This window comes from Scleropages formosus, chromosome 6 (genome assembly GCF_900964775.1).
Source record: "Scleropages formosus chromosome 6, fSclFor1.1, whole genome shotgun sequence".
NCBI classification, from domain to species: Eukaryota; Metazoa; Chordata; class Actinopteri; order Osteoglossiformes; family Osteoglossidae; genus Scleropages; species Scleropages formosus.
The window spans coordinates 24,628,344-24,655,336 of record NC_041811.1 but is presented as its reverse complement, the minus strand read 5'-3'; the positions used below and the strand labels follow the sequence as shown (position 1 = coordinate 24,655,336).

General features: G+C 44.0%; 2 protein-coding genes across 3 annotated transcripts; both read right to left on the bottom strand.

Annotated features, from left to right (window-relative positions):
- Positions 1 to 2,736: 2,736 nt before the first annotated feature.
- slc27a4 (solute carrier family 27 member 4) lies at positions 2,737 to 16,808 on the bottom strand. Its single transcript, XM_018755283.2, has 13 exons — positions 16,397 to 16,808; positions 14,472 to 14,633; positions 13,389 to 13,783; positions 10,249 to 10,407; positions 10,052 to 10,121; positions 9,868 to 9,959; positions 9,027 to 9,136; positions 8,690 to 8,899; positions 5,914 to 6,040; positions 5,678 to 5,815; positions 5,433 to 5,597; positions 3,351 to 3,497; positions 2,737 to 3,177 (listed from the first exon to the last, which is right to left on the bottom strand). The coding sequence occupies exons 2-13, from the start codon at positions 14,630 to 14,632 to the stop codon at positions 3,020 to 3,022; spliced, it is 1,932 nt and encodes a 643-aa protein (XP_018610799.1). The 5' UTR covers position 14,633; positions 16,397 to 16,808; the 3' UTR covers positions 2,737 to 3,019.
- Positions 16,809 to 17,860: 1,052 nt separating this feature from the next.
- swi5 (SWI5 homologous recombination repair protein) lies at positions 17,861 to 22,071 on the bottom strand. 2 transcript variants are annotated; one of them, XM_018751264.2, is made up of 5 exons: positions 21,190 to 22,071; positions 20,054 to 20,102; positions 19,820 to 19,941; positions 19,621 to 19,715; positions 17,861 to 18,500 (listed from the first exon to the last, which is right to left on the bottom strand). In XM_018751264.2, the coding sequence occupies exons 1-5, from the start codon at positions 21,255 to 21,257 to the stop codon at positions 18,445 to 18,447; spliced, it is 390 nt and encodes a 129-aa protein (XP_018606780.2). In that variant the 5' UTR covers positions 21,258 to 22,071; the 3' UTR covers positions 17,861 to 18,444. The 2 variants fall into 2 exon arrangements, with proteins under 2 accessions (XP_018606780.2, XP_018606771.2); XM_018751255.2 differs by having other exon boundaries at positions 17,861 to 18,398; positions 21,190 to 22,067.
- Positions 22,072 to 26,993: the final 4,922 nt, after the last annotated feature.

Here is a 26,993-nt window from a genome sequence, read left to right as displayed (position 1 = left end):
TAACAATGGCAATGGAGCAGGGATTGGGAGGGGGGAGTTGAGACAAGCTGCCACACAGCAGGCCATTTCCGTCAGACAGAAGCATCTCACAGATTTCTAGTGATGAGAGTCCTTGTTCTTCCAAGCACAGATACTGGCAAAGAAAGAGCTTATGGGGCACGTCTAAGCCAGTCGTGACCAACTACGCTGTGTGGGGAAGAAGCCAACTCGCCTTATCACAAAGAATCAGCGTCAACTCTTTCCAGTACTGAATGCTTGTATTCAGTAAAGCTATAACATCATATCGCCACAATAATATACAAAGGCTCTCTGTTTACACATTGTACTTGTTCAACACATTACAATGACATTTAAATTTGAGCCAAATTTGTACAAAAAAAGACAAGAAAAAAAAAAAATCTAAATGGTTTGAAGCTCCAGCAGCTACCTAACAATCACAAGAGATTGTAGATGCCAGAAAGGAAACATCACCTTCAGGACAGACAGAAGAATCAGATATTGGCGTCCAGATCCACACACCGGCAACCTGAGAGGACCGGCAACACTGACACTCATGTCTGCCAACATACAATTACATACAAAATAAGGTAGTTCCATTAGACATTCTGGCTCTAGATTGAGCTGGTGTATGTGTTTGTTGAAGTAAACACCCAAATTAAAAACATATACACGATATTAATATGAACATAGACGGAATGCTATTTTGATACATTTAAAGATCAGTTAGCATTAAAAAATTGTATAATTTTAGCCTGGGACAAATGACATAAGCCATTCAGTTTTTTTTATGGAAGAACGTAAATATGCTTCCATTATGTTTTGGGCCATAATGTCACCAAAACAAAGCAACATGGAACAAGAGCATAGCAGGTGAGGAGGCCAGTAGAGTATGCCCCCTGTAGTAGTGTTGCAGGTACCCACAAAAGACTTTGGAAACATTAGGATGAGTCTAGTCTACTTCTTCCTCAAATTGAGGATCACCAGTGGTCCTTGACAACCACCTCATGCTAGCAGACCAGAGCAGATGAAACAACACCCTTCCCTTTACATATGGGGGGGGGGGGGGGAGAGAGACATTTTTGAGTCAATGCACAACCAAACAATCCTTTAAAATTACCAATAATTTAACACACAAAATAAAGCGAGTTTGATCAGTAACACCAACAGGAACAGGTAGGAGGGAAGACACGGACTACAAGCTGGAGCAGGAAGTCCTGAGTAAAATGTGCCAGGACGTAAACACTGACCAACAAGACCGTTAAAATCTCCCTCTTCCATTTCTCTCCCCCCTTTACATTTTACACTAGCTTCCCTTACTCCTTATACTTTCCCTTGCTGCTCAACAGAACTTGAACAGAAAAAGGAGAATCATAGATTAAAAGACAAGGCTTTCTATTAACCTTCAACAGAACCAGAATAAATAAACAGGAGTCCTGACAGGAATCCCAACTAAGGACCTGAGAGCTGTTATTAGCAATGGGATTTTTACATACCCATTCCAAAGAGAACTTCATACTTATTTGGTTGATAAAAATAGCCAACATATTTGGAAAAGAGACAAGACCACCAACAACCATAGAATTTGTGGAGGATACCTGCAACTACGGAAGTAATGTTTGGATGCAGCCTGGATAAAACCACTAAAGATGAGGTGTAAAATTCTAAAACAAACAGGGGAATGCAAAAGCTGTCTAGGGGTGCAGCTGAAGTTGATGAGATGATAGACTAAATAACAAGAAAGGACACAGGATGCTGACAGCAAGACATGGGGTCTTAAAGATGAATGGAAAGTGAGGGTGGGCGTGTAGATGTGGGCTTGTGGGGGGGGACACCAGACACACAGTAAGGCACAGTGCTCCGTTTGTGCTGATCATTCATGCCGCCGAACAATGGGGGGGGGGAAAAAAAAAAAGAAAGAAAAACATAGTGCAAAAGCCTTTCCCTTCTTCTCCTGCATTCCGGCACACTCCCCGCATGCTGGTCTGTGGGGGACGGCTCCTTGCGGCTCAGAGGCGAGGGAGCAATGATCAGGTAGCACCAGAATACTGCGCACTCGCGACAGGCGCAGCCCTCAGAAAAGGGTCGGAATTGGGGGGCCTGTGCTTTCCTCTTGATTTCGAAGCGTTTGAGCCCTTTCGGCCAAACCTGCATGTGGTGCAGCGCGCATGGCTCCGCCCCAAAGCTCAAAACTGCAGGCCCGCTTTTGTGGGCAAAGTGATCTGCACATTTCACCTGCCCAGGATATCTGAATTCAAGCTCGTGTTTACAAACCTGCAGGAAAAAAAGAGCAAACTTCCATGTGATGCTGAGGTGCATATATTCAAGCACACAGTATTTGTGATAATATATAATTGTGTAGATGTAATTTTTTTTTTTTTTTTTTTTTTTTTTTTTAACCACACCTATATATTGGAAAGCTACAATATCTACATCCAATATCGACTTTCCTAAATCCTACTTCAAAGATAATGCACCCATTCATCAGGTAGAGGAGACAACTGTTATTGCACAGTAAGTACTGGCCTCGTATTGCACGTTAAAGCACATTTTTCGCGATTCCTCTGAAACTCTGCACAGAAGAACCTCTGCAATGTGCAGGCCAAAGTTGGATAAAGACAGAGGCATGGTTTATATGCTCTGACACATGGGTGTGACCTGTGAAGTCCAGGTTATTTTGCAGGTTGGGCAGAAAGGGTTTCATTGTGTGCCAGACAGGAGATTCAGCAGCCGTTTTTCTTTTTTTTTTTTTTCTTTTTTTTTTTTTGCTGCCAGGGCACCATGCACTCCTGTAAAACCTGTCCCTGTGGTGGGCCCTGTTTATGGGGATATATTTTGGATAAGAACACGACCCACAGGTCCCCACTCTTCCTCACCGGGGGTGGGGTGGAGTCAATGAGGTAAACAAAAGGCGGAGCCTAACAGGGTCAAGGGAGGAAAGGGGATTGGTGTTTGTGGTCGTAGCTGTAGTGTGGGCTGGGGGGAGGGCTGTGCGCGGCAGGGAGGAAGAAGCAAGGGGATGTCACAGTTTCTGTTTCCCCGAAAGGATGGAGCGGTGGATTTCTTCGCTGAGCTCCACATACTGCCCTCGGGCAGAGTCCATTAAGTACAGTCTGTCAGACACTACTCTGGGGTCGAAGCCCTCTCTCCGCATGTCAGACTTCTGGAACTTGTATGTCCCTAGGAAGGAAAGAGGAGTTTAGAAACATGGGAAGACTCTTAAGTCTGAAAAAACTTCTCAATATACTTGGACATACCACAAAAGTAGTCATTATTACAAAAATAATGCTGCGCTAAAAACCAGCCGAGAGTCCTGATGTGAGGCAGATTTTCATTTTGCTCCCATGACTCACCTGTCTTGTCGACCTCTGGCAGGAAGCGCAGGAACACCGGCCGGGCATAGGGTGGCAGGGCTTTCTCCATGTCCCCGGCAAACTTCTGCAGATCCGTCTCATTCATGGGATCCGCTATGGCAGCCATCCCAGCCTTCCCCTCGGCTCCTAGGAAGGAACAGAGTCAGCGGTACCATGTTAGACAGCATCTAGGCTGTGGCCTCATCTGCTAGGATTACAAGGAGTTAACGTACAAAAAATATTCTTGGATATGATGCAGTTCCCCCCCCCCCAATGTTTTAAGAGTAGGTGTACACTATACAGAGATTTTCCTAGGGTGTTTTCAGGCTGTGGGTTGGCTGGAGACAGCGTTGAGTAATTGACCATGTGAACAAAACACTGCTGCAACACAAGGCAGAAACAACGCAATTTTACAATTACATTTTTTTTGCATGATTATTTATAAACAAATTAAAGATATGCAGACATGAATATTTCCTTATTTTTAACAAATGTAACCCTTATTGTGATTACAAAAATAAAGCAAAACGTTATACAGGATGTTACTGACATCTGTTTATGACAGATATTTACATAGATCCAAGAATGACTAAAAAGTAAATGAGTCCTTTATATGCACAATTTCTGAAGTCACTTTGCATCAAGTCTATCCTGCAATGTTGAACTGACACCTAGGATTTACTTCAGTGCAATTTATTTGCTTTCATTTCTCGATAGCAGTGTATATATACTGTATGTATGGACACTCCACAGTTTTGCATAAACTGCCGAAACAAACTTTTGAAAAAATTTCTTAAATCAATAGTTATCGCTTTAGGTACTTTTAACACTTGTTACAGCATGAGTCAAATCTAGCAGATACTAACCCTGAAGTAAATTACTTTCAACAATTTAGGTGTTCATTTAGTTTCATTCAAGTGACTTGCACAGCTCACAATTTTACGCTTTATCCATTGCATACATTTGTGTAATTTTCCCCATACTCACACAGCTAGCTTCCAAAAAAATCTGTGGAGCACTTGATTGCACGCGCACGCGCGCGCACACACACACACACACACACACACACACACACACACACAAGCTGCTTGTCCCAAGTGGGGTCACGGTGAGCTGGAGCCTAACCCAGCCATACAGGGTGTAGGGCTGGAGGGGGAGGGGACACACCCAGGACGGGACACCAGTCCGGCCCAAGGCACCCCAAGCGGGACCCGAACCCGAGACCCACCAGAGAGCAGGACTTGGCCAAACCCGCTGCGCCACTGCACCCCCTGCACTTACATTTACATTTATTCACTTAGCAAATGCTTTTCTCCAAAGTGACTTACAGACGGATACTATAATGTAGTGTTATCAGCCCACACACCTTATTCACCGTGGTGACTTACACTGCTAGATATACTACTTGCACTGGGTCACTCATACATACACCAGTGAAACACACTCTCTCTGTGTCACTCACACACTATGGGGAACCTGAACAGCATGTCTTTGGACTGTGAGAGGAAACCAGAGAACTCAGAGGAAACCCACACAGACACGGGGAAAACATGCAAACTCCACACAGACTGAGCAGGGATCGAACCCATGTTCTCTCGCACCACCCAGGCACTGTGAGACAGCAGCGCTACTCACTGTGCCACCGTGCCGCCCACTTGATTGCAAATCAAGTTATTTCAATTGATTGCTAGGTGCACGCAGGGCTGAGTGTTTTCTCCATGGACGTTTTAGTATGAAGCACGATGCCATTTTCCACAGCATTTACTAACCCTCTGGGGCTGCCTATCATCTCACCCATTTCTAACACTCAAGTGCAAATCAAGATCATAACTACTGACGAAGAATATTAGACTTGTGAATTAGCATTCATTTACCACATAATTCCCAGTCCAAACAACAAAAGTACAAATGTCGCCCATAAAGTACCTATCATATGGATGACTGGATGTCATGGTATTTAAAATGAAACATACCATAGCTCTTACAGTTACTACAGTAAATAAGAATGAAGAGTGAGAGACCCCAGGGTCTATTTTGCTGTTCCAGGACAGTGTGGCCAGGTCTATTTCCACTTTGTATTACCTGGCACTTCAACTCCGTACACCACCACGTCCTTCATGTCCAGGAGGCGGCTAAGGGTCCCCTCGACCTCGGTGGTTGACACGTTTTCGCCCTTCCAGCGGAAAGTGTCACCGGTGCGGTCTTTGAAGTACATGTACCCGTACTGGTCCATGACAAGCACGTCACCTGAGGAAACAGGGTTGCAACTCCTCAACAATATCGTAGATCCCAGATGTATTAACCGATGTTTCAAGGGTACCACTTACCTGATAGATAGGCGCTGTCTCCCTTCTTGAAGACATCGTGAGAAATCTTCTTGTTGGTAGCTGTCTGGTTTACGTAGCCATCAAACCTGCGCAAGGGATCGCTCTGGACGATTCGGCCAACCAGCTGTCCCGACTCACCTGGTAGGAGAACATGATTAACAAGAGGTACTAACTTCCAGAGACCAGTACAAACTGCATGGGAAACAGTTATAGCACACATTTGCTAAGGGTCTAACCTGGCTTGCAGGGGATGCAGACACCATCAGGACCACGGACCAGTTCCATGGTTTCCTCATCCACCCTCACGAGTCGGATGGGGTAGAAGAAGGGGAGTATCCGACTGTTGAAGCCACACGCACCCACCTGCCAACAGCACAGAACATAAGGAAATGTAGCTTTTGTCAAACACAACGGACTCAAAAACTCACAAGTAAACACGTTCCACTGTGGTTCCAGTAATTTATTTGTTCCATGACAAAAATCAGTGAATTGCTAGTGACATGTAAGGTAAATTTACATTGAATCATCCACAAGTATAAACAAATTTCCAAACTTGGCATGATTCTGAAAAACATTAACTTCCAACACTTATAAGGGGAAGGAACGCTAAAAAGTACATTAAGGTCAGACAATTCAAATCATCATTTTCTGATGTCACCAAGAAAGATTCACACGCCAGTCAAGGCATAAAAATCCAACTTCATCATGTCTAAAAAGGTGCCGATCCCAACCAACGTTTTAGGGTGAGACAGCATGTGCTGCAATGTATTACAGATCACTAATATAGTGAATTGATGAACAAACGACTACAGTATTACTGTTCTGCTGAGCCATGTCTTTCTTTGATAAAAACTAAAGGGTATTTATTTGACTTCTTGCAGACAATGTATGGACAAGGTTTTCCTCCTGAAATAGCTGAAATGTCTATAAACCAAAAACTACCTACATGCTAAGTTCTGGGAATAAAATGATTTGCTCAAGCACATATGGAGTCTAAACAGAAACCTTTTGTTAATTAATGGAAAAGGCAGGATCAGAACATAAAAGAATGTGCAATATAAAATCTGTTGTTAATGGCTTACCTAGGTTTGTCATTACCTCATGGATAACTAAAGTGAAGTTTGTGCATGCCTTTTATTCCTTTACAGACCTTCTTTCCAACATAATGATTACCATAAATAAAATGTACCTCAAACACTATGAAAAAGGAGTAAGAGGTTTGAGCCTTGGGGAATTCTGTCACCTTGTGATTTAATTGCTATTTTGTCTTTAAGAATGATACCAGAATAAGGCTTTACATCACATATAGTTTCGAGAACAGACAATATATGTTTTTGGCACTCACAGAATCAGCATGCTTAAATGGCATTTTTAGTGCTCAGAGACATATACTGTTAATATTTAAAACTAGAAAGCACTATTGATAGTTGTTGATTGAAAATTCATCATCAACACAATCGCCACAACGCGCAGCTGTCAACCTGAAGTCACGTTAGAGCAGGGATTGAAAATAAATTACATAAACGGACACACGCTGGCCGCTCAGCTTACAAACACAACCTGAAGTCTGTTTGAAATTCAACTTGTTTGTAAGTCCAAAGTCACTGTTACCACAATCAATAAGAGTGTAATACATAAGTTTCTGTTTATTTACTTAAGGCTTAGGTTCTGTAAAGTCTGCAATATCGGGACAACATGAAGCGACATGGTTAGAACTACTGCCTTTGGACCCAAATGATGCAGTTTTGAATCCCACCTCCGGCTGTAGTTCCCTTAAGCAAAGTACTTATCCTAAATTGCTCCAGTAAAATTACCCAGCTTTACGAATGGGTAAATGATTGTAAGTAGCTTAACAGTGCAAGTTGCTTTGGATGCTTTTAGCATCAGCTAAATGGATGTGCAATCGCTATAATAAATTTTAAAAAACTAGGTAAAAAGACTTTATTGAAGAAACTTCAAACCACTTTAAAACTAATTTAAAAAGACTGAAAATAAAATGGTAGGGCAAGCCGACTCAGACAGTAGGGATTAGGGCACAAAGCTTGTTGGTTCAAATCTGCCTGAGTCTATGTGGAGTTTGCATGTTCTCCCTGTGTCTGTGCGGCTTTCCTCCCACAGTCCAAAGATGCACTTCCAGTTAACTGCCACCTATAAGTTGCTCTTGGAGCATGTGTATGTGTCAGTACATGAGAGTGTGTGTGTCATTGCCCTCTGCTGGATTGGTATCCAAGGTGTACACTGCCTCCTGCTCTATAGCTCTGGGCGACTAGGATCTGTACTGGATAAATGGTTATTGATAATGAATTAATGAAGAAAAAAATACACTCCTCCCACAAACACTTATTCAGTTGCAATTATGGGATGAATTTTCCAACAAACTTCTGTGGTGCTGCTCAATAATTACTGATCACCAGCACCCAGCAACACCAGACATGAGTTGTAAACGCTGTGGAAGGCAGTTCACTTAATGCAATCCGACATTCTTGTTGCGTTTTTACTAACGCACATCAGCTGGCTGGGTAGAAACGGGAAGCAACAAACATTACAAGACCGATCAGTAAAGGACATGCAAACAATTTCCGGTGTATTTTAATTGCATCTTCAAAAAATCTGTAACAACCGTTTGTAACAAGAGAAGGCCGTATTTAAAAGTTTACACCTGCTCATAGGAAATAGTAACCACTGTTTGTATGAGTCAGTCAATCATTACTCATGCATATTGAATATTTGTAATCAAAGTTATCATGGCATGCATCACTTGTGCCTAACAATTCCAAAAACCACTGTGGTCAGTATACATGTTCAGAGAGCATTAGAAAATCCCCAAAACATCATTCTCAGCACACCACTGCACAAAACATACAAGCATAACATGATCTTTCAGATGGTTGTTTTTCAGCGTCACAGACAGCGGTGAGAGCCACCATTATGAGCATCACTCTTCAGTTGGCCAGTGATATTCATCACCACAAGGGTGTAGAACAGCACATTGACTCAGCTTGCATCACTCACCTTGTTGTCAAAGTTGCCCAGGCTGCAGTTGCACTCTGTGGCGCCGTAGAACTCGGCGATCTGTGGCACGTGGAAGCGTGAGGTGAACTCCTCCCAGATGGACTGTCGCAAGCCATTACCCAGGGCCATGCGCACACAATGCTGTTGCTCTGCCTCCCGTGGCGGCTGGTTCAGCAAGTACCGGCAGATTTCTCCAATGTACTGGATAATCTGCAACCGGGAACACAACTGGGCTGTCAGCGAAGTTCGCCTCCTCGCTACTCACAGACTGTGCTCAACTCCACTTCTTGCTTGCCCTTAAGCTGGTGAAAATTTCCCCTCTTCTTTTCCTTCTCACCGTGCAATTGTACTTGATGCAGTCTTCCCAGAACCTCGAGGCAGAAAATTTGCGCCTGATGACTACTGTCATGCCGTGGATGAGGCACTGTCCCACCCCTACAATGTTCCCTGTGAGAGAAGAAGAATCCAACCACAAGCAGAGTGGTTACACACTTGGACTTGTGAGGTGAAGGTTCTTGGGTCATGTCCCATAAGGTGCTCTACTTTGATATCTTTCAGTAAGGTACTCAAGTAAAACTTGCTTCAGAAGAATATCCAGCTGTACAAATAGATAAAGTGTAAAACTATAAGCTGTGCAGGCCACTTGAATGAAACTAAATGAACACCTAAATTATGAATGAATTACAGGTGGTTCCCGATTTACGATGGGGCTACGATGCCCAAAACTCATCATAAGTCGAAAATATCATAAGTCAAAAATGAATTTAATGCACCTAATACACACCTTTGCGCAACAGACTGGGAGATGCGGATCCCTGTCGCTGCCCAGCATCGGCAGAGAGTATTGCACCGCGTATCGCTTGCCCGGGAAAAATTTAAAATTCTAAGTACGGTTTCTACTGAATGTCTATTGCCAGCTCACCATCATAAAGTCAAAGAAATCGCAAGTTGAACCATCGCAAGTCGAGGACCACCTGTAATCAAACAGTAGCTGTAAACCTGAGGGACTCCTGAATCCTTCTTTAAAACAAAGGCCTCACAAAAGGTTTGTGGGGATGGGGATGGTGGGGGGGGGGGGGGGGGGGGGGGGGGTTCTATCGCTGTGTCCAAACAAACAGGGAGAACTCCACACATGAGACCGTGAGCAAGGGAAAACCCTAAAGAACCAGCTGAAATACCTGCAGAGTGGTAGAGCGGCAGACAATCATACAGAACATCGTCAGAGGTCATCCTAAATCCATAGTAGACGAGGGCAGCCATTCGGTAGTACCTGAGAGATAAAGCACGTAAACCACTATTTTAGAAACAGACACACACAGCTCTGCTATCACATCCACCAACATGGAGCCTGAGGGTGCTCACCTGCTGTGAACAACAATTGCAGCTTTGGGCATGCCAGTGGTCCCTGATGTGTAGATGTAGAAGAGTCTATCTGAGGAAAGCAGTATGGGGGAGAACATTTAGGTACTCCTTCTCCAAGATCGGTGTATAGTTAAACCCTTCAGGCTAGTGATGCACCTACACATTTAGGTTGGACTACTAGTGACTGGCTGGCAGACCTGTGAAGCAGCGCTGTGGCTGACTGGGCAAGTGTGTGGGCGCAGCCTCCAGCAGTGGCTCCAGACATTCGGTCCCTGGAGGAACGCGCCGAGGATCCCAGTCGCCGCTACAGACCATCTTCACAGATTTCCCCATGGAGCTGTGAACTTCGCACACCGCTGGACAACAGGAAGGAGGAGAACAGCGCACTGAGCAGACGTGTCCAAGGAAGGCCGATGTTCAAGGAGCAGGGCAGCATGAACCTCACAGCACTGAGCCTCGCCAAGAAAAACACACAGCTGAAGCTAAAAAGGTGCAGTAAGTTCAAATAGCCCTCATCAGATTTCACCAACAATAAAACTAAGAATAAAAAAGACTCATTGAAAACAATATTTCAAGACATACCAATGCACATCAGGCATGCAAGGCACCATGGCTCTACAGGTTCTATTTTTTTTTTTTCTTTAAATTATGCATGTACTGCACATTAGTCTCAATGTGAGATTTGCCTTCAGTGAACAGCAGTCACTTTTCAGTCTGCCAGCTGAAGATAATGTTTGAATGTGCGTTGAGGCTACCACTTGTCAGGAAGTACATCTGATCCCTCCACTCTTGGAACATGCCAAAATTTCCTGAGCCATCAATATTTTCAAAACAGATGAAAAGTAAAAACATTTTAATAAGGCACATTAAAGTGGATTTGAGTTAATAAGACAATACTTTTCAACAAAAACATAACAGAAAATGCACCTGCAAATAGCTGGAATTACGAAAATGGAAAGAAATTTCCAAAAATATGCCTCCAAATGTAATAATTTCAAATATTACTAATATAAGTGTTTATAGCTTCAAATCATGTTCAAATGTTAAAGTTAAGTGTTAATATAACGGCATGCAGATTAAAAGGAACATACTAAAAACACTGCTGCAGTTAATTTTTTTATAATTGTATTTTATAACAAATTTATCTTTTTGAGCTGTTGAGAAACCAAAAAACAGAATGAATTTGAACTAATCTTAAAAGACTAATACAAAATTGAAAGGTATGTTCGCTAAAAGGTACGTTCGCTAATTACCAGAAAATCATCAGCATCATTTTCCACATGTTATTACACAACAAAGATGGAGGGGCAGCACAGTGGGTAGCGCAGGTGCCTCACAACTCCCGACATGTGAGTTTGAACATGAGTTTCAATCCAGCTCAGTGGGTGAGGAATTCGTATGTTCTCATGTTCCCAGAGATTCCCTACAGGTGCTCTGGTTTCCATACACATGGTGCAGACATGTGTTTCTGATAACCAGTGACTCTAAATTGCCTTAATGTGACTACATTTGTGGGGGCACGGTGGCGCAGCGGGTTTGGCCGAGGCCTGTAGTGGCGGGTCTGGGGTTCGACTCCTGCTTGGGGTGCCTTGCGACGGACTGGCGTCCTGTTCGAGGTGTGTCTCCTCCAGCCTTGTGCCCTGTGGTGCCGGGTTAGACTCTGGTTCACCACGACCCCACTCGGGACAAGCAGTTGTAGACATTGTGTGTGTGTGTGTGTGTGTATATATGTGACTACATTTGAGCGAATGACTGCGTTTGCCCTGCGATGCACTGGCGCCCTGCCTAGGGTGTACCCTGCTTCAAACCTTATGCGTGCGATAGTCTCTTAGCCACAGTGACCCAGTACTGGACAAGCAGTTAGAGATGATGGATCGAAGAAGGTAGATTAATGTATGCATGAAAAGAAATGTTAACATTATAGGAATTTTGCAACAGATATCAAGCATTGAACTAAGGTTTTATATAAAAATTACTGAAATTGTGCTGGTTATTCACTGAACCACTCAGACAAGCCTAACAAAATTCTTACCGTTATGATTTTTATGTCATTGACAAGGTCTTGAAATTGAAGCTAAATCCACACACACACACAGTCTGAAGCGCTTGTCCCATACAGGGTCGCGGGGAGCCAAAGCCTAACCCAGCAACACAGGGTGTAAGGCTAGAGGAGGAGGGGACAAACCCAGGATGGGACTCCAGTCCGTCGCAAGGCACCCCAAGCGGGACTCGAACCCCAGACCCACTGGAGAGCAGGACCCGGTCCAACCCACTGCGCCACGGCACCCCCCTAAGCTAAATCTATTCATAGATTTATATAAATCTTAAAAAAACATGTTGACACACAAGTGGAACTTTCAACATTATCATGAGAGTCACCTAGGAGCACGACCTGTTAAGAGTTCTTAATGATTTAACTGCTTTTCACCATCATGTATGGGCATTATTGGATTAAGTGTAACAGCACTGGTGCCTCTCCAATAGACTGGTGTCTCATCAGGGTGTACCCTACTTAGTCTTGCGACCTGTGCTCCCTGGACAGGCTCCAGCCCATTTCAGCCGCGATTTGGACAAAATGATTAAGGAAAAGTGAATGAGTGCCTGCATTCCCACCCCCACTGTCATTCTGAATCTGCGTAGCATTTTGCAGCAAACCAAGCTGCTCTGTATAAATGGCTGCAAACTATAAGAAATTCAATAAATGCTGAATCTGATTTCATCAAGTTCAACCACTCAACAACCTCTGAACATCTATTATCGCAGATTGGCCAGAAATGGCACATGAGGGATGTTACAGCAGAACAGCACAGAACAGACTTAATGAAGTCATTTGGACAAAAAGACAATTTAGACCATCATAAAAAGTTGGCAAGATAGAAGCCATAAGAATTTTATCAGCAAATGATAAATGGTACATTTACAGCTGCAATAGTCAGTTTACAGAAACACAAGGCAAATGGGAAAAAAAAAATACTATATTATCTTTAGTCTTTTGAAAATATGAAAACGCTAAATCACATTTAATTACACAATTAAGTCACTCGGCCAAATTAAAAATAAAGAACTGCTTTTTTTTTTTTTTGAGATCCAATGCTATAGGAAAAAAAATTGAGTATTTTTTGGAAACAGATTTCGTACTAGGATTGAGATCGCAATAAAAACAGCAACGCTGATATGTTTATTCAATGGTTAAGGAAGTCCTGAACTTCGATGAAAACATTTATTTTATAGATTTGTACTACAAGCACAGGTATGACAGGGACCTTGGAACTGCGGTTCAGATTTATCCACCTGCCTCGAAAATCCTTGCCACCGAGACGCTCCGATGTCAACTTACCCTCTGTGAGTTCACTGCCGAATATGATGGCCTTGGCGTTGGAAATGGTGATGCAGTGCACCAGGGCGTCCAGGCGCAAGTTGAAGTTGATGAGGGCAGCCTCCATGCCGATCTTGGCCATGCCCAGCCAGAGCCCCACATACTGCGAGCGGTTCTCCATGAAGAGCGCCACCACATCGCCCTCACGGTAGCCCATCTGCAACAGCAGGTTGGCTACACGGTTGGAGTAGGTGTCCAGCTGCCGAAATGTCCACGCTTCTCCGGTGCCCTCAAAGATGAGCGCAGTCTTGTCGGGGTGCCGCCGCAGGGTCTCGGCAAAGATCTTGGGGATGGTATTGCGTTCTCGGAGATGCCTCCTCACGTTCAGCTTCACAGTCAGCAGCACACCAGCAGCGCTGTGGGGACATAGAGCAGGTTGGAACGTACCCAATCCACATTTACCCCACACCGTTACGGCACAGGCGCAACACTAGTAGTAGCTGAACCTTCAGAAAAGCAGACAATGAAGGCAACTAGGAGGCCTGAAAACAAACTTTTTATTACATACAGGAATAAGATGTCAGCAAAGCAAAATAATGCAAGTGGGATCATCATATTATTAACCATGGATCAGAGGGGGGGAAAAAAAACCCAACTTTTCACACTTTTGGCTAAACCTTAATCATACAAATGTCAGAAACCACATATCCACTGTACGTTACACTGCGCGCAGCCCCACCCGCTTCCTGTTTCACAATAAACCTTCCACAATTTAAAAAAAAAAAAAAAAAACTGAACACGGGTGGCACAAGAATTCAGTTTTTCTATGGATGATTCCATTTCCACCTTCCTCACAAGGCACTCGAATCACTAACCCCTCACACGTGGTAAAGAGTTCTCCAATAAGGCCAGCAGGAAACATCCCTCAAGCTTGTATTACAGGACAGGGCAGAATTTCTGGTCTTGAAGGGTGCGTTACACATACAACCACATTCCAACGACCCCCGGAAGCCAGAGAAGCGCACGGAGCCCATTCTTGAACATCAGCCCGACTTGACATTCGAACTCGGTCAGGCTCCCTGGGCCGTCCCCTCCGCTACTCACTGCAGATCTCTTCCCAGGGTCTTCGCGACGACGCGAGCGAACCTCCAGCCGCCGGAGCCCAGGTAGAAGACGAGGAGGCCGGGGATCACCTGGAGCCACGGCAGGCCCGCGACCAGCCTGAGCAGGAAGAGCAAGGCGGCGCAGGAGGCCAGTCGCAACATCCTGGAAGTCGGGGAAAAGGAGGATGAAGAAGATGAAGGCCACGCCGTTTCACAATCAAAGAAGTCGAGGCAGACGCGCTGGCTTCAGCCCCAGCGTTTCGGAACGCTTATCAGATGAGTTGTGCAACTGGCGGGGGGGAAAAAACAACAAGACCTAGATGTGCTGCCTTTACCTTTGGACTCTATAAATTTCCATTTCAAACACGCATTTCATATGAAGGCCATTTATTTGCCTACTTACGATACTTAATAGATGACACGGTGCAGTGTGACCATCGGTTACGCGGAGCCAACGGGTTTTGCTGCTCCATAAGCGTTTCGGTGAAAAAAACCCACGTTTCCACATACGCCACTTGTGAAACTGCCCGGTATATTTGCATGCCGTTTTCGTACGGCCAGGCGCTGAGCCGCAACTGGGCCTTGCGCTACATTTTGTATCCTTGCAAATATTTCACAGAGAATGTGATTGTTGTGAGGGGAGTAGGCAGTGCAGCAGTCAGAGCGCCTCTTTACAAAGTATTCGAGTTCGAATCCCACTCCTGTTGCAGTAGTCAAGGTACTCAATACTCGTCCTGAACTCATATACTGTAACAATACCCTAATGTGTATACATCTTTATAAATAATTTAATATCCCAGCCCAACACTGCAAGTTAGGCTTGGGGAGCAGCGTGAGCGAAAATGAATGAACGTTGACAATATTTTGAAAGAAAAAGACTTAATTCCGCGGAAGCTGCCCCGGCGTCCGTAGCCGAGATACATCAGAAATCAAACACACTCCCGTCTTGCTTCATTTGAGCCGGACACTCAGGCCTTGTGTGCCACAGAATTACGGTGCAGCTGAGGAGCGAAGCGCAGACTGTCAGCGGCAGGACACCCTTCGCAAGGCCCTTACGTTCGGCTCTGAGGAAGAGGGGGGGACGACGACGACTCCCACCGAGTCCTGCTGCTGAGCTGGCGCGCGCCCGCGCGCGCACACACACACACACACACACACCGCGCGGCAGGTGCGCGAGCTGCAGAGGCGCGATCCCGTTCGGGACGGCAAACAGAGACGGAGATGCGAGACGGACGAGGGACGCCGTGGGAATGTCTATCAAGGTCGAAAAAGATTCACGTGAAAATGAATGCGCGCACACACACACACACACTTCTAATATAAACACAAAGCAAGCAAGCAATGTAAATATTTAATTTAAAAATCAAACTCGGGCAGTAGCTACACGAGAACGGCAGGCTGAATGTGGATAATAAAAATCGCATGATTACCGCAATGTGCGCTATGCCGCGCAGCGAGCCTGTTTACCCAGATGTTATGTTTAGTTTGTAGTATTTTATTCAGTTATAACGGGATATATAATATATATTATGAAGAAGCCCGGTGTGATGCCACGCCACGGCCCATGGCACGGAAGGGTGGATGACCGGCTAGCGCAGTGTTGACTGATCACTGTTAGCCATGTGCTCACACACAGCGAGGATCATCATGCCATGGTCCATTGTCTCAGTGGACGGGCTGGATGGATGTCTGTCCTGCGCCCCATTCAGTTTCCAGGCCGTGACAGAAGTGAGATATTATCGTAATAGCCGAGCCCTTTCCCATCGCGCGCATCATCAGAACAAAACCTGCAAGGTTGTTAAAGGACAGCCAGGGAAGCTCGAGTGTGTGCACTGTTCTTCATGTAATAATAATGGAGGGCCGGAAACGGACCAGATAGGTTCATCTACTAACAACCTAGCCAAACGATGTAATTTCAATACATACCTTGTTGAAATAGCGTGGAGTCCCCTTTACGTCGTGTTGTAGTTGGCAGCAGATAGAGACCCCGTCACGTAGTTACCCCCTGATCGGCTTATCTGAACCGTCTTCTGTCCTGTTAGCTACTGAGCTCCTGCATGCGCTCAGTCTGTCACACACCGCCAGCGTTCACTGACATACACGATTACTTATGTGCCGTTCCTCCACCGCGATACGATCACACCCCCCGCACTGGCCCATTTAATTCATCCAGTGGTCCTTATCGCTGCCTTCATGTCACCAGGTCCCCGTTTTCACCCGTGGGTCTCTTACAAGCTAGAGTTAATTCAAATGACCTTATAATTTTCCTGCTTCCTCCCGCCCCCTCGCGTTCGCCGGCATTCTGTTTCGGACGTTGATGGACAGACTCGACCAATAAGAGACGCTTGCGACACGAAAACGTCACTTATTTCATGCGATATAGGCGGGGCTTCGAGATGCGGAATCCCGCTGTCGAAGAAACGCGGCCCTACGGACTAAGGGAGCTGTCGAATGAGCGGCGGTTTCCGCGCGGCCTGCTGCGGTACTACGGAAACCGGGAAAAGACCGAGGCGGGCGCGCGGGAAGGGCGGAAGGAGGGCTCAAAATGGCACTGCTTTGTTAGCCTCAGGACAATTGTTGCTTTTAATTAAATTCTGCCCTCTCTTCAGCACTTAGTTGTATGTTTACCTGTGTTTTCGGTCAGTTACTAAATACTCTTTACATTGCTGCTTTGTCTGTTTAATTTAAGACCTGGTAACAATGTCTGTTAAGCAAAAATGGTATTTTTAATGAGGAAACTCCACCATAGTAACCCAAACCCTACTGCCCCAGCTATTTAACTTATTAACAAATAACACAACCTGGGAAATTAGCTCATCTCACACCTACTTCAGATGGATTCATGGATAAAACAATACAGATTGCAGTCAACGAGTTAAAATAATCAACTTTGTGAGTTTGTAAGGTACAGTCATAAGCCCCTGCGGATGGAAGCATCTGCTAAATATTTAATTGTGTTTTCATTTAGCCCCTTCTAAAGCCGTTTTTGAAATATCTGGAGCTTGCTAATAAGTTACTAATATGCCCCAGAAAAGCTCTGAAATGGATCTCTAGGTTCGGAGTGCGTCCAGAGCGTGGCGAGGCCAGGGTAAAAGTACTCTAGATGGAACTGACACAGTGAGAACAAAGTTCTTGTGCAAAACAGCATAGGATCATTACTGATTATATCTGCTTGATGTCCTCTGCAGAGAAGGGAAGATTAAAAAAAGGACAATACACTTTTACACACCCCACAAGTGAGATAGTGCCTGATAACCAACTCATTATCAAGAAAAATATGAGCAATTCACAACTACAAACACTTTTCTTAATCATTTTCCAAGTCTGAGTATTTCCACTTTTATGACCTTTGTGTCACAAAAAGAATAACTGTCTGCAACTATACATGGTATAACATTTTTATTTATATGGTCAGAATAACTCAACGTTAAGGCCAAAAACAATTGACATTATATAGTCAGATACAATAAGTTTAATCATAGTTGGATCCTAGTAAAACCAAAGTATTTTAATTAGATATAACAGATAAAACATCAGTTACAGAACACAAACCATCGCATTGAATCCACAACCATGTATGCTAACTTCTGAGGCTGGAGGTCCCTCTTAAGCCACACACTTAAGAGAAATATATTCATTCCTACACTCAGACATGGACTTTACGCTATACATGGTACAGGTACCTCAACTCTTCCATCTCTTAACTCACACAGGCAGAGAAATTTAGATCGAAGCCTTCCAGATATAGATCAGCAATTCAACAGCATAATGATTTCTGTGACAGAGACCCCATGTGTGGCCACCACAAGAAGTTTGTTGCATGTCAAGTCTTTGTACTGCGTTGGGCTCATTGCTTCTCCAGCTCAGTCATCAAGCTGAAGTCCAAATTGGCTGTACAAGTCCCTTGTGGTCACACCTCGTAACGTTGCTGCCGAGAGACAAGCGCACTCATTTACACTTGACTCCATGAGTGATCATGCTGACTCCGGCTGTACCAGAGTTTTATATTCATTAGTCCACAGGTCGGCAGCTGCAGTCCAAGAGAGAGCTTTAAAAGTATATTGGTTTCTGCTCTTCCTCAACCCTTGATCGCTTCACTCATATAATCATTTACATATGTACAACAATTCACCAGACCTTGTAGCCAACACCACTGTAGTTAAGCATATGTACAGAAAGATAGATACATTCAGGCAAGATCAGTGTGAAGAAGGGAATAAGACTGAAATGCAGAGATAAAATTTGCACACTATAATACCGAAGTGTAAATTATGTCTCACTGTGACAAAATACTACACAGCAATCATATAACTAAGAAATGTCTTATGTTTACTTCTCATTGAGTTGCACTAGTGAACACAGAGAGCCGGTCTATACAACGTAAGTGTACCTCTCAAGTATTTTATCAGAATCTGACTCTTGACCAATCCACTTATTTTACTGATCGCAAATGGTTACACTGATATGCTGTTCTCTGTAATATTTTATTTCAAAATAATTAAAATCAAAACTAAAAGTGCCATTGTTTTTATGTTTTTTGAGAAAAAAAAAAAAAAAAAAAAAAAAAAAAAAAAAAAAAGACAATTCTGCCATCTGCATAAGTATACAAACTGAATGAACCAGAAGACAGACCAGATTTACACCACAGAGGGACAAAACCCTTTTGAGTCTGAGACACCAAGTGTTCATCTCTGTGCATATCCTCTGATCCAACTATCTTACACAAGCTCTTGAACAAGTGAAATGACTACATAACAGGCAAATATGCCTGTGCATTGAATAAAATGACCCTGAAGTATGAAGAAAGGGTATATATTTTCTTAAACCATTGTTTTTCATTGTATTAGGGCTGAGTATACCTATGCATAAAAGCATGTTTCAGTCTTAAAAAATATTTTACAGCATAAAAAGAATTTTAAAATCTCACCCAAAAATAATTAAGAGTCTCACGGTTTTGAAATAAAATATCACAGAGAACAAAATTTTAACATACTATTTGTGAAAAATAGTACGTTTGTGATTACAGAATTGCTCAAGGGTTTGAATGATTTTCCAAGGCACAATATTTTTATTTATCCACACACTACAGAACAGTGTTACCCTGATGATGACAAATTTTGAAAAAGACAGAAGAATTGTGTAAGGCTTACCAAGCCTGCCAAGTAATGTCTGCCCGACGTCTTTGATGTCGTTGTATTCATGCAGCAGATCAATATGCTGCTCCAGTTCCTGTACAGTCACACCCCTGGGGATACACAAACATTTTCCACAGGACTTGACTGCACATACAGAACATATTACCATAATGAAACTAGTGGAATTAAAAAAGCTCAGGTAAGTAGTGCTCACTCGCTCTTCAGAAGGGCAATCTCAGAGTCCAGTTCCTTCTGTCTCCTCTTCAGTTCCTCTATCTGCTCTTCAAGGCTTGGCTTGACTGTTCCAGTGCAGTTCGAGGTCCTGGGGGACTGGATCTGAGACAAGGACACCAAACCACAGTAATGTATTAATTTACAAGGTAAAAATACCTAAACTTAGAAAAACCATATCCATTTGAATGCATCGTGGTGTCAAGTTAAGACTTACCGGAGACTTGAATCTGGAGTTGACACTTTTAAATTGTGAATGAGGTGTCCTAGAAAAAATGAAAACCCCTAATATGCAGTGAAAATAAAGACAGTATACACCAAGAGGCTAATGTTTTGCAGTAAGTAGGCTCAGTTATGCTACAGAAAATGTTCCTGTAAAATTTTTTATTTTACAGCATTTCAGAATCATCAGTTATATCCCTTATTGCAGCACATCACTCGTAAAAGACATGTCATTTAATGCAGACTTTACAAACTGTATTTTGTACAGAGGCTTAATGAAGCACATTTTATTGAAATTGTATGCACAGATTACACAGGATTATATAACTCACTCTGGCCGGAGTGCGAACCACTAGTCAAAACATCACTTGAAATGGCTTGGTATTTAAATCACAGTAATAAATCACAAATATACCACATGTAAACATGAAGGTTTTTCTTTTTTTTTAAATTTAGGTAAACGTGTGACTTTCATAAAGCTGAAAACCAGTTATGTTCCCATCATGCTGTATACACTTGCATTCGCAACTCAAGGAAGAGCAGGGTGAAGGCCAACTGTCTCCACACCCTCTCCTGTGATCAAATAGAAAAAAATGCTGTTTAAAAAAAAAAAAAAAAACAACAACCCTGCTGTACAAATGAGTAAATCAATGTTAGTATATGAACATTTAAGACACTCTGGGGGAAAACCTTCGGCTAAGAAAATGAAAATGGAACCATAATGTCATTCAACCTGTGTGGGCATGATTTTGTGGAGATGATCATGATGCCAGTCCACCACCTCGGCCAGAGGATCACTTAAAGGTTACAACTGTTGTTAATCTTTCTCCTTATCGCCACCCTGTATGTATGATGATTGTACATATATTTTTCATGTGAGTAAACCGTAGGGCTACACGTCACGACGTGTCATGTCATGTGTCTGTAGCCCAGACGTACAGAACCAGCCTGCCCTTACCGTAGTAAAAACGGACATGAGCAAAACACACGCCAATTCGTGGACGCGTTTTTCTTTCTGGTTCTCCAAGTGAGGCACTTGTCCCAACAATTCAAATCATTTTTGTGTGAGCGAAACAGTACTGTACGATCGATTTTGCGCAGCAATAATAAAAGAAAGTAAAGCGCGAGTACCTGCTTCTCCGCGGGGTCCTCGATTCTGAGAGCTTCGTCTCAAACGTATGCTTTTCTTCCGATTCCATTGCAAAGGACGCGTCCTCTTTCTTGATGACGGATGGAAGGTGACGCGAAAGAAAGAAAATACGTCCTCGTCGGTGCTTCGGACAATACAACTTGTACAAATAGCCCGCCGAAAACGAGAAACACGAAGTTCCGCTTCCCTCAAAACAGACGAGAAGAAATGACCGGAGTAGAGACGGGCTGCTATAATTAAATAATCCGACATGTAAAACTGTTCTTATTTTGTAAAACTTTTATTATTCTACTTGTGTCCATGCCAGTGCTCTTATATATTTTTATATTCGTGTTAGATAACGTGCTTGGTTGGTAGAATACACTTGAAACTATACGTATACCTTGATTGCAGCACAGAAAAATGTTGAGCTAATCATTTGCAGTAACTAATTTGTCTGTTAGTCTGTGTAATGCAATATGCAATGACACTGAAATTAGATAAACTTTATGGCACATGTTTTGAGAAAGTACAGTACAGTCCAATGCAGTACAACGTGGCAGGAATCGTCACCCGGCGTCGTTTATCATCGCAGCGACCATATAATCAACCACATCTAAAAAAAAACAAGCCACATTTACACAGGGGGCTGGACTACTGCTTAAATTGTATCTGGGGGGAAAAAAATTACACAACGCATTAGAAGCGATATGAAATTATTTCAAAGAAATAAACAAATGCCATGAAGTTGAGCTTTTATTTGGAAAGAGCCTCTCCTCGCGACTGCACAGGAAGTGTAACCTTTTGTACAGCCGTACGCTGTCAACGCGAGAGCCGAGATTTGCGGTGAAGGCTTGCTGGCGGTTCCATTGCTGTCAGTGGTTTGTTCGAGGTACAAGTTTCCGCGGTTCATTTTGGACAGTGTTCAGTGCGTCTGCTATGGGCGACCTTATTTTCTAAAACGCCGGTTTTGGTATGTTGAGAAGTTACTTCAAGGAATACTGCCACCTGTTGTCGGGAGTATAAATAGCCGAAACACACTGGTGTAAATGAAACACACTTATTTTAAGGGACGTTCGTAGTGAAATGAAGCGAAAACCACTGAAAAGTCTCAGAGAAATTCCGGCAGACATTATCAGTGCTGACATTCACTTCAGTTTTTGGCTCTTGACTTGGAATGGCAACTTGATACAATACAATATAGTTTATCCCTACACACAGAACACTTTCAGAACAGCTCAACTTCCAGTAAAACGCCACTAAAATCAGTCTGATTTTCGTAGCGGATTTAACTTGCTGTCAGTGTCACAACAAAGACTTGCCACGACAAGACGAAGCAATTTTTAAGCTCGAGGACGTGATGAAGCGGTTTCCGCTTCCGGATGCGTGTCCACGACGTACCAGTAGGAGGCACTATAATCACACGCACGGAAACCACTAGTCGGCAGACGGAGGAGCTGCTGGCCGAACGTACCATAAATACATTGTGTACCTCACACGTTATATGACGCGCATGGCTGACATGAGCTGCGACGTGTTATAATGTCTCCATGGAAGCCCATAGGCCTGCCTTGCTGCACAGAAGTCAGTAAATGTGGTGCTGTTGGTGCTTCAATCAGTGACTCCTCCCACTGCTGACTGGCCCCTCAGCCCCCATTAGTCCCCCAGGTTTGTCAAAAATGGGCCCCTCCTTACCTGCATTTTGAGAAAACTGCCTTCGACCGCTTTGAGACACAACTGAAGCAGCTGATCTTTTTCCGGTAACTCGTGGGCGGTGTGCTGGTTGATCGCAAAGTGTTTTCGCTGAGGAGCGGGTGATGAGGGTCGGGTTCCGGAGGCTACGGCTGCAGCAGCGCTGCTAAGAAAGGTCAAGCCGTCGAGTGGCGGGAGACCCTCACAAGTGCCATTTGGACGACTCGAGTCGACTGCGACTTTCCTGTCCAGGGAAGAACGAGAGCCTTGCTGTGTCTGCCCCCTTACCTATTTAGTTTCAGACCGGGGGTGCAGCAGGCACCGTTGTGGTTAACGCTACCTCAGCACCTTTGGGTTCAGGGCTTGCGAGCTTTGAATGCCACCTCCTGCTGTAGTACCCCCTGAGCATGGTGTGTGTCCTCAACTGCTGCAGTAAAAATTACCCAGCTGTATGAATGGGTAGGGTGGCATGGTGGCACAGTGGGTAACGCTGGTGTCTCACAGTGCCTGGGTGGTGCGAGAGGACATGGGTTCAATCCCCACTCAGTTTGTGTGGAGTTTGCATGTTCTCCCTGTGTCTGTGTGGGTTTCTTCTGGGTGCTCTGGTTTCCTCCCACAGTCCATATAGATGCTGGTCAGGTTCGCCCATAGTGTGTGAGTGACAGAGAGAGAGTGTGTTTCACTGATGTATGGATGAGTGACCCAGTGTAAGTAGTGTATCTAGCAGTGTGAGTCACCACGGTGAATAAAGTGTGTGGGCTGATAACGCTACATAGAGTTCATTGGAAGTTGCTTTGGAGAAAAGCATCTGCTAAATGAATAAATGTAAATAACTGTAGGTTGCATAACAGTATAAGTTGCTTTAGGGAGTGTCAGCTAAATGAATGAACGTAAATGTAAACACAGTATGACAGAAGCTGGATGAAAATAGAAATGTGGATCCAATACTGATAGAAGAAACATCAATCATTTTTGATACGTTGAAAATTCCCTGCTAACATCAGAGGCTTTAAAATCCTATTCAAAATGTCAACACAGATTGAAACCGTGGGACTAACATTAAATCAGAAGAGAAGTAAGTCATGACAACTGGAATTGCAGCATACTAGTATTTATGAAACAGACAAAGAAATAGTTGACAATTTTTGCCTCTTGGAATCAAAGGTCAGCATTTAGGGAACTGGCAGTCATGAGAAATGCATCACAAGTGACTTTGGATTGAAAGGTGTCAGACAAATACTGCGTAGGATTCACTGTAAGTCACCATGGAGAAAAGCATCTGCTAAATGGATAAATGTAAATCTAAATATGCCAAAGATTACCACTTGTTAGAACCTGCAACGAAACATGTGGAAAAGGTCCTTAAGTGTGCCATGCACAAGAATAAAGGTTATAATGGTGCGAGTAATGGTATTTTCAGTAACACTACATGGATGCAGGTGGAATGGTAGCATATAGGCACCCGGGCGGCAGGTTTGGGCACAGCTTTGAATGCAGCTCAGTGTGTGGGAGGTTTGCATGTTCTCCTTGTGTTCACGTGACTTTCCTCCAGGTGCTCCTGAAAAACCCTTTAAAACCACTGCTGTGGTTAACACTGGCACAAATTGTCGAAGGACACGATTGCTGTTCTTCCGTGGTTCTCCAGATCAGCATCGGAGCTCATGTGGGTGCATGGAAAAGAAGACAGTTGTTAAATATAACATCAGTGTTTGTCTGAAGCTGGTGTGTGAAATGGAGGAGTGCTTCTGGACGAGCAGCGTCCGGTTCCTGTTTTGAATGTGACTCCAGCGCACATTCTCGTGCTGGCGTGGCGGTACACTGCAGCCTGATGAGTGACATCTTGTTGTTTCTTTGTTTAGTACCTGCATGCTGTAGAGAAGCAGAACTCATTGACTCCCACTTACTGTGACTGGAGTTCATTCAATACACACACGCACAGTCTGAAACTACTTATCCCAAGTGGGGTCGACGTGAGCCGGAGCCTAACCCAGGGCGCAGGGCTGGAAGGGGAGGTGACACACCCAGGACAGGACACCAGTTTGTTGCAAGGCACCCCAAGAGGGACTTGAACCCCAGACCTACTGGAAAACAGGCCCTGGCCAATCCCGCTGCGCTCCTCACCCCCTTTCATTCACTACAGTATTACAAATAAGGCTCTAATGTTTTAAGCAATATGCTTGGCACTCTGAGATTTATTTTTAAAAAACATTTTAAAGTGGTGTATAAAGCTGCATTTAACAGCATAATGTGATGTCTAATATGTATAATTCTTTAAGTAAAAGTAATACATACACACACACTTTCTGAACCGCCTGTCCCATACAGGGTTGCGGGGAACCGGAGCCTACCCGGCAACACAGGGCCGGAGGGGACACACCCAGGACAGGACGCCAGTCCGTCACAAGGTACCCCAAGCGGGACTTGAACCCCAGACTCACTAGAAAGCAGGACCCCGGCCAACCCACTGCACCACCACGAAAGTAATAATGTTTATAAAGTAGCATATGTGGGGTGGTGTTTGCTATCCCACCATGCCTTAAACTTAGACAATACAGTTTGTTAAATTACTGTTGCAGTCATGCTGTGATATTAAATTAACTGTCTGTATTAGGTGTATAACCCACAGATTTGCATGGTTCTGAACTGTCGTCTGTATCATTCGATTACTGTACCAGTTTATAGGTTGTAACCGTCTTGTGAAATACTTGGGAAAATAATGGGATTGGGGGGAAATCACTCATGTTGTGTGCCTTTTCTTGTCTCCCACCCGAAACAGAATGTTGGTTTTGCATATTTTCAGTAGCAGCTGTCTGAATTGTTCTCTTAATCTACGTCACAATAATTTATTTTTCAGACAAGTAAAGACTTCCATGTCCATCTTGGTTTTACTGGCTGTTTCGTTTATGACCTTCCCATGAAATTCCTTTTCCAGCTGTGTTTTAGTACCTTGTTATTGTCCAGCTCACGTCACTCGGAGCCACAGAGAGGGCTGAAATTTCTGTGTCTCTCAAATGAACGCCTAAAATTCTTTCCACGCGTGATTGTTTGTGAAAGTGCTGTGCTGGGATCGGCACCCTTGGATAGCTCTCAGAGTTTCTCCATAACATGTATGATCAAAGCTGAATCGTGCGCACACACACACGCTGGCTGAAACCGCTTGACCCGAGTGGGGTCGCGGCGAACCGGAGCCTAACCCAGCAACAGAGGGCACAAGGCTGGGGGGAGGGGACGCATCTAGGACAGGACGCCAGTTCGTCAGAAGGCACCCCAAGCGGGATTCGAACCCCAGACTCGCCAGAGAGCAGGACCCGGCCAAGGATGCTGCACCCCTTGAATTGTGTGCTCCCAGTAAAATATTAGAAAAATAAATATTTCTACATATGTATGGGCAACATTTGACATGAGGAGAGGTCATGGAGGATGGCACATGTGACAGTTGCTTTAAACACCATCACATGGATCTGTACGTGCATACTGCATGTTGCTGTGGTTGCGTGTTAAATGTAACGGTATTAAAACTGTACAGTAACTACAGACTGTACCATAAATTTTTTACGGAAATTTGAGTAGACAGCTAGTGTCCTACAAATGCAATCTTCAGGAATTTTGAATGAGAGGAAGGTGGGGTTCTACGGTCTCAGCCACACCCGCATTCACACATACGAACACAAAGCTTACTTCGGCCTTCAGGCCAAATAAAATAAAAAAATAAAAACACTTTCAGCTTCATTCTCAACATTATCTGCTCCAAACTGGCACCGAAAGTATCTTTCAAGAACTATTAAGAATAGCTGGAAAAACACATGCGTACAATAAATCGTGAGCGAGAGCAGAACGTGCCACTGAAGCCGTATCTAAACCCAGCTTCGGTCCTTCAGTTTAAGAACCTCAAATCTCTCTTTGAGCTAAAACGGTCAAACAGAGGGCTATCTATTGCAGCCGTTCAAACACGTGATTGTAGCTTGGATCAGATGTATTTTTACAGACTGTGGGAAGAAAAATGCTTTCTTCCTACACTCCTCTAATGCATCTTTGACAGAGATTCACCATGGACTCTTGGGTGCTGCCGACTCTTGCAGCTTCTCCACAGCTGAAGGTGAGGAGTCTTTGGTAT

What these genes read in the sequence shown, in the direction of transcription:
- slc27a4 (XM_018755283.2), bottom strand. Translation starts at nt 14,632, where the DNA reads ATGTTGCGACTGGCCTCCTGCGCCGCCTTGCTCTTCCTGCTCAGGCTG. An exon ending in GCCACAGCGCTGCTTCACAG is followed by an intron (nt 10,122 to 10,248) that starts GTCTGCCAGCCA and finishes TGCTTTCCTCAG; the next exon opens with ATAGACTCTTCTACATCTAC. An exon ending in GCCAGAGGTCGACAAGACAG is followed by an intron (nt 3,178 to 3,350) that starts GTGAGTCATGGG and finishes TTTCCTTCCTAG; the next exon opens with GGACATACAAGTTCCAGAAG.
- swi5 (XM_018751255.2), bottom strand. Translation starts at nt 21,257, where the DNA reads ATGGAATCGGAAGAAAAGCATACGTTTGAGACGAAGCTCTCAGAATCG. An exon ending in ACTCCAGATTCAAGTCTCCG is followed by an intron (nt 19,942 to 20,053) that starts GTAAGTCTTAAC and finishes TCCTTGTCTCAG; the next exon opens with ATCCAGTCCCCCAGGACCTC. An exon ending in ATTGCCCTTCTGAAGAGCGA is followed by an intron (nt 19,716 to 19,819) that starts GTGAGCACTACT and finishes GTGTATCCCCAG; the next exon opens with GGGTGTGACTGTACAGGAAC.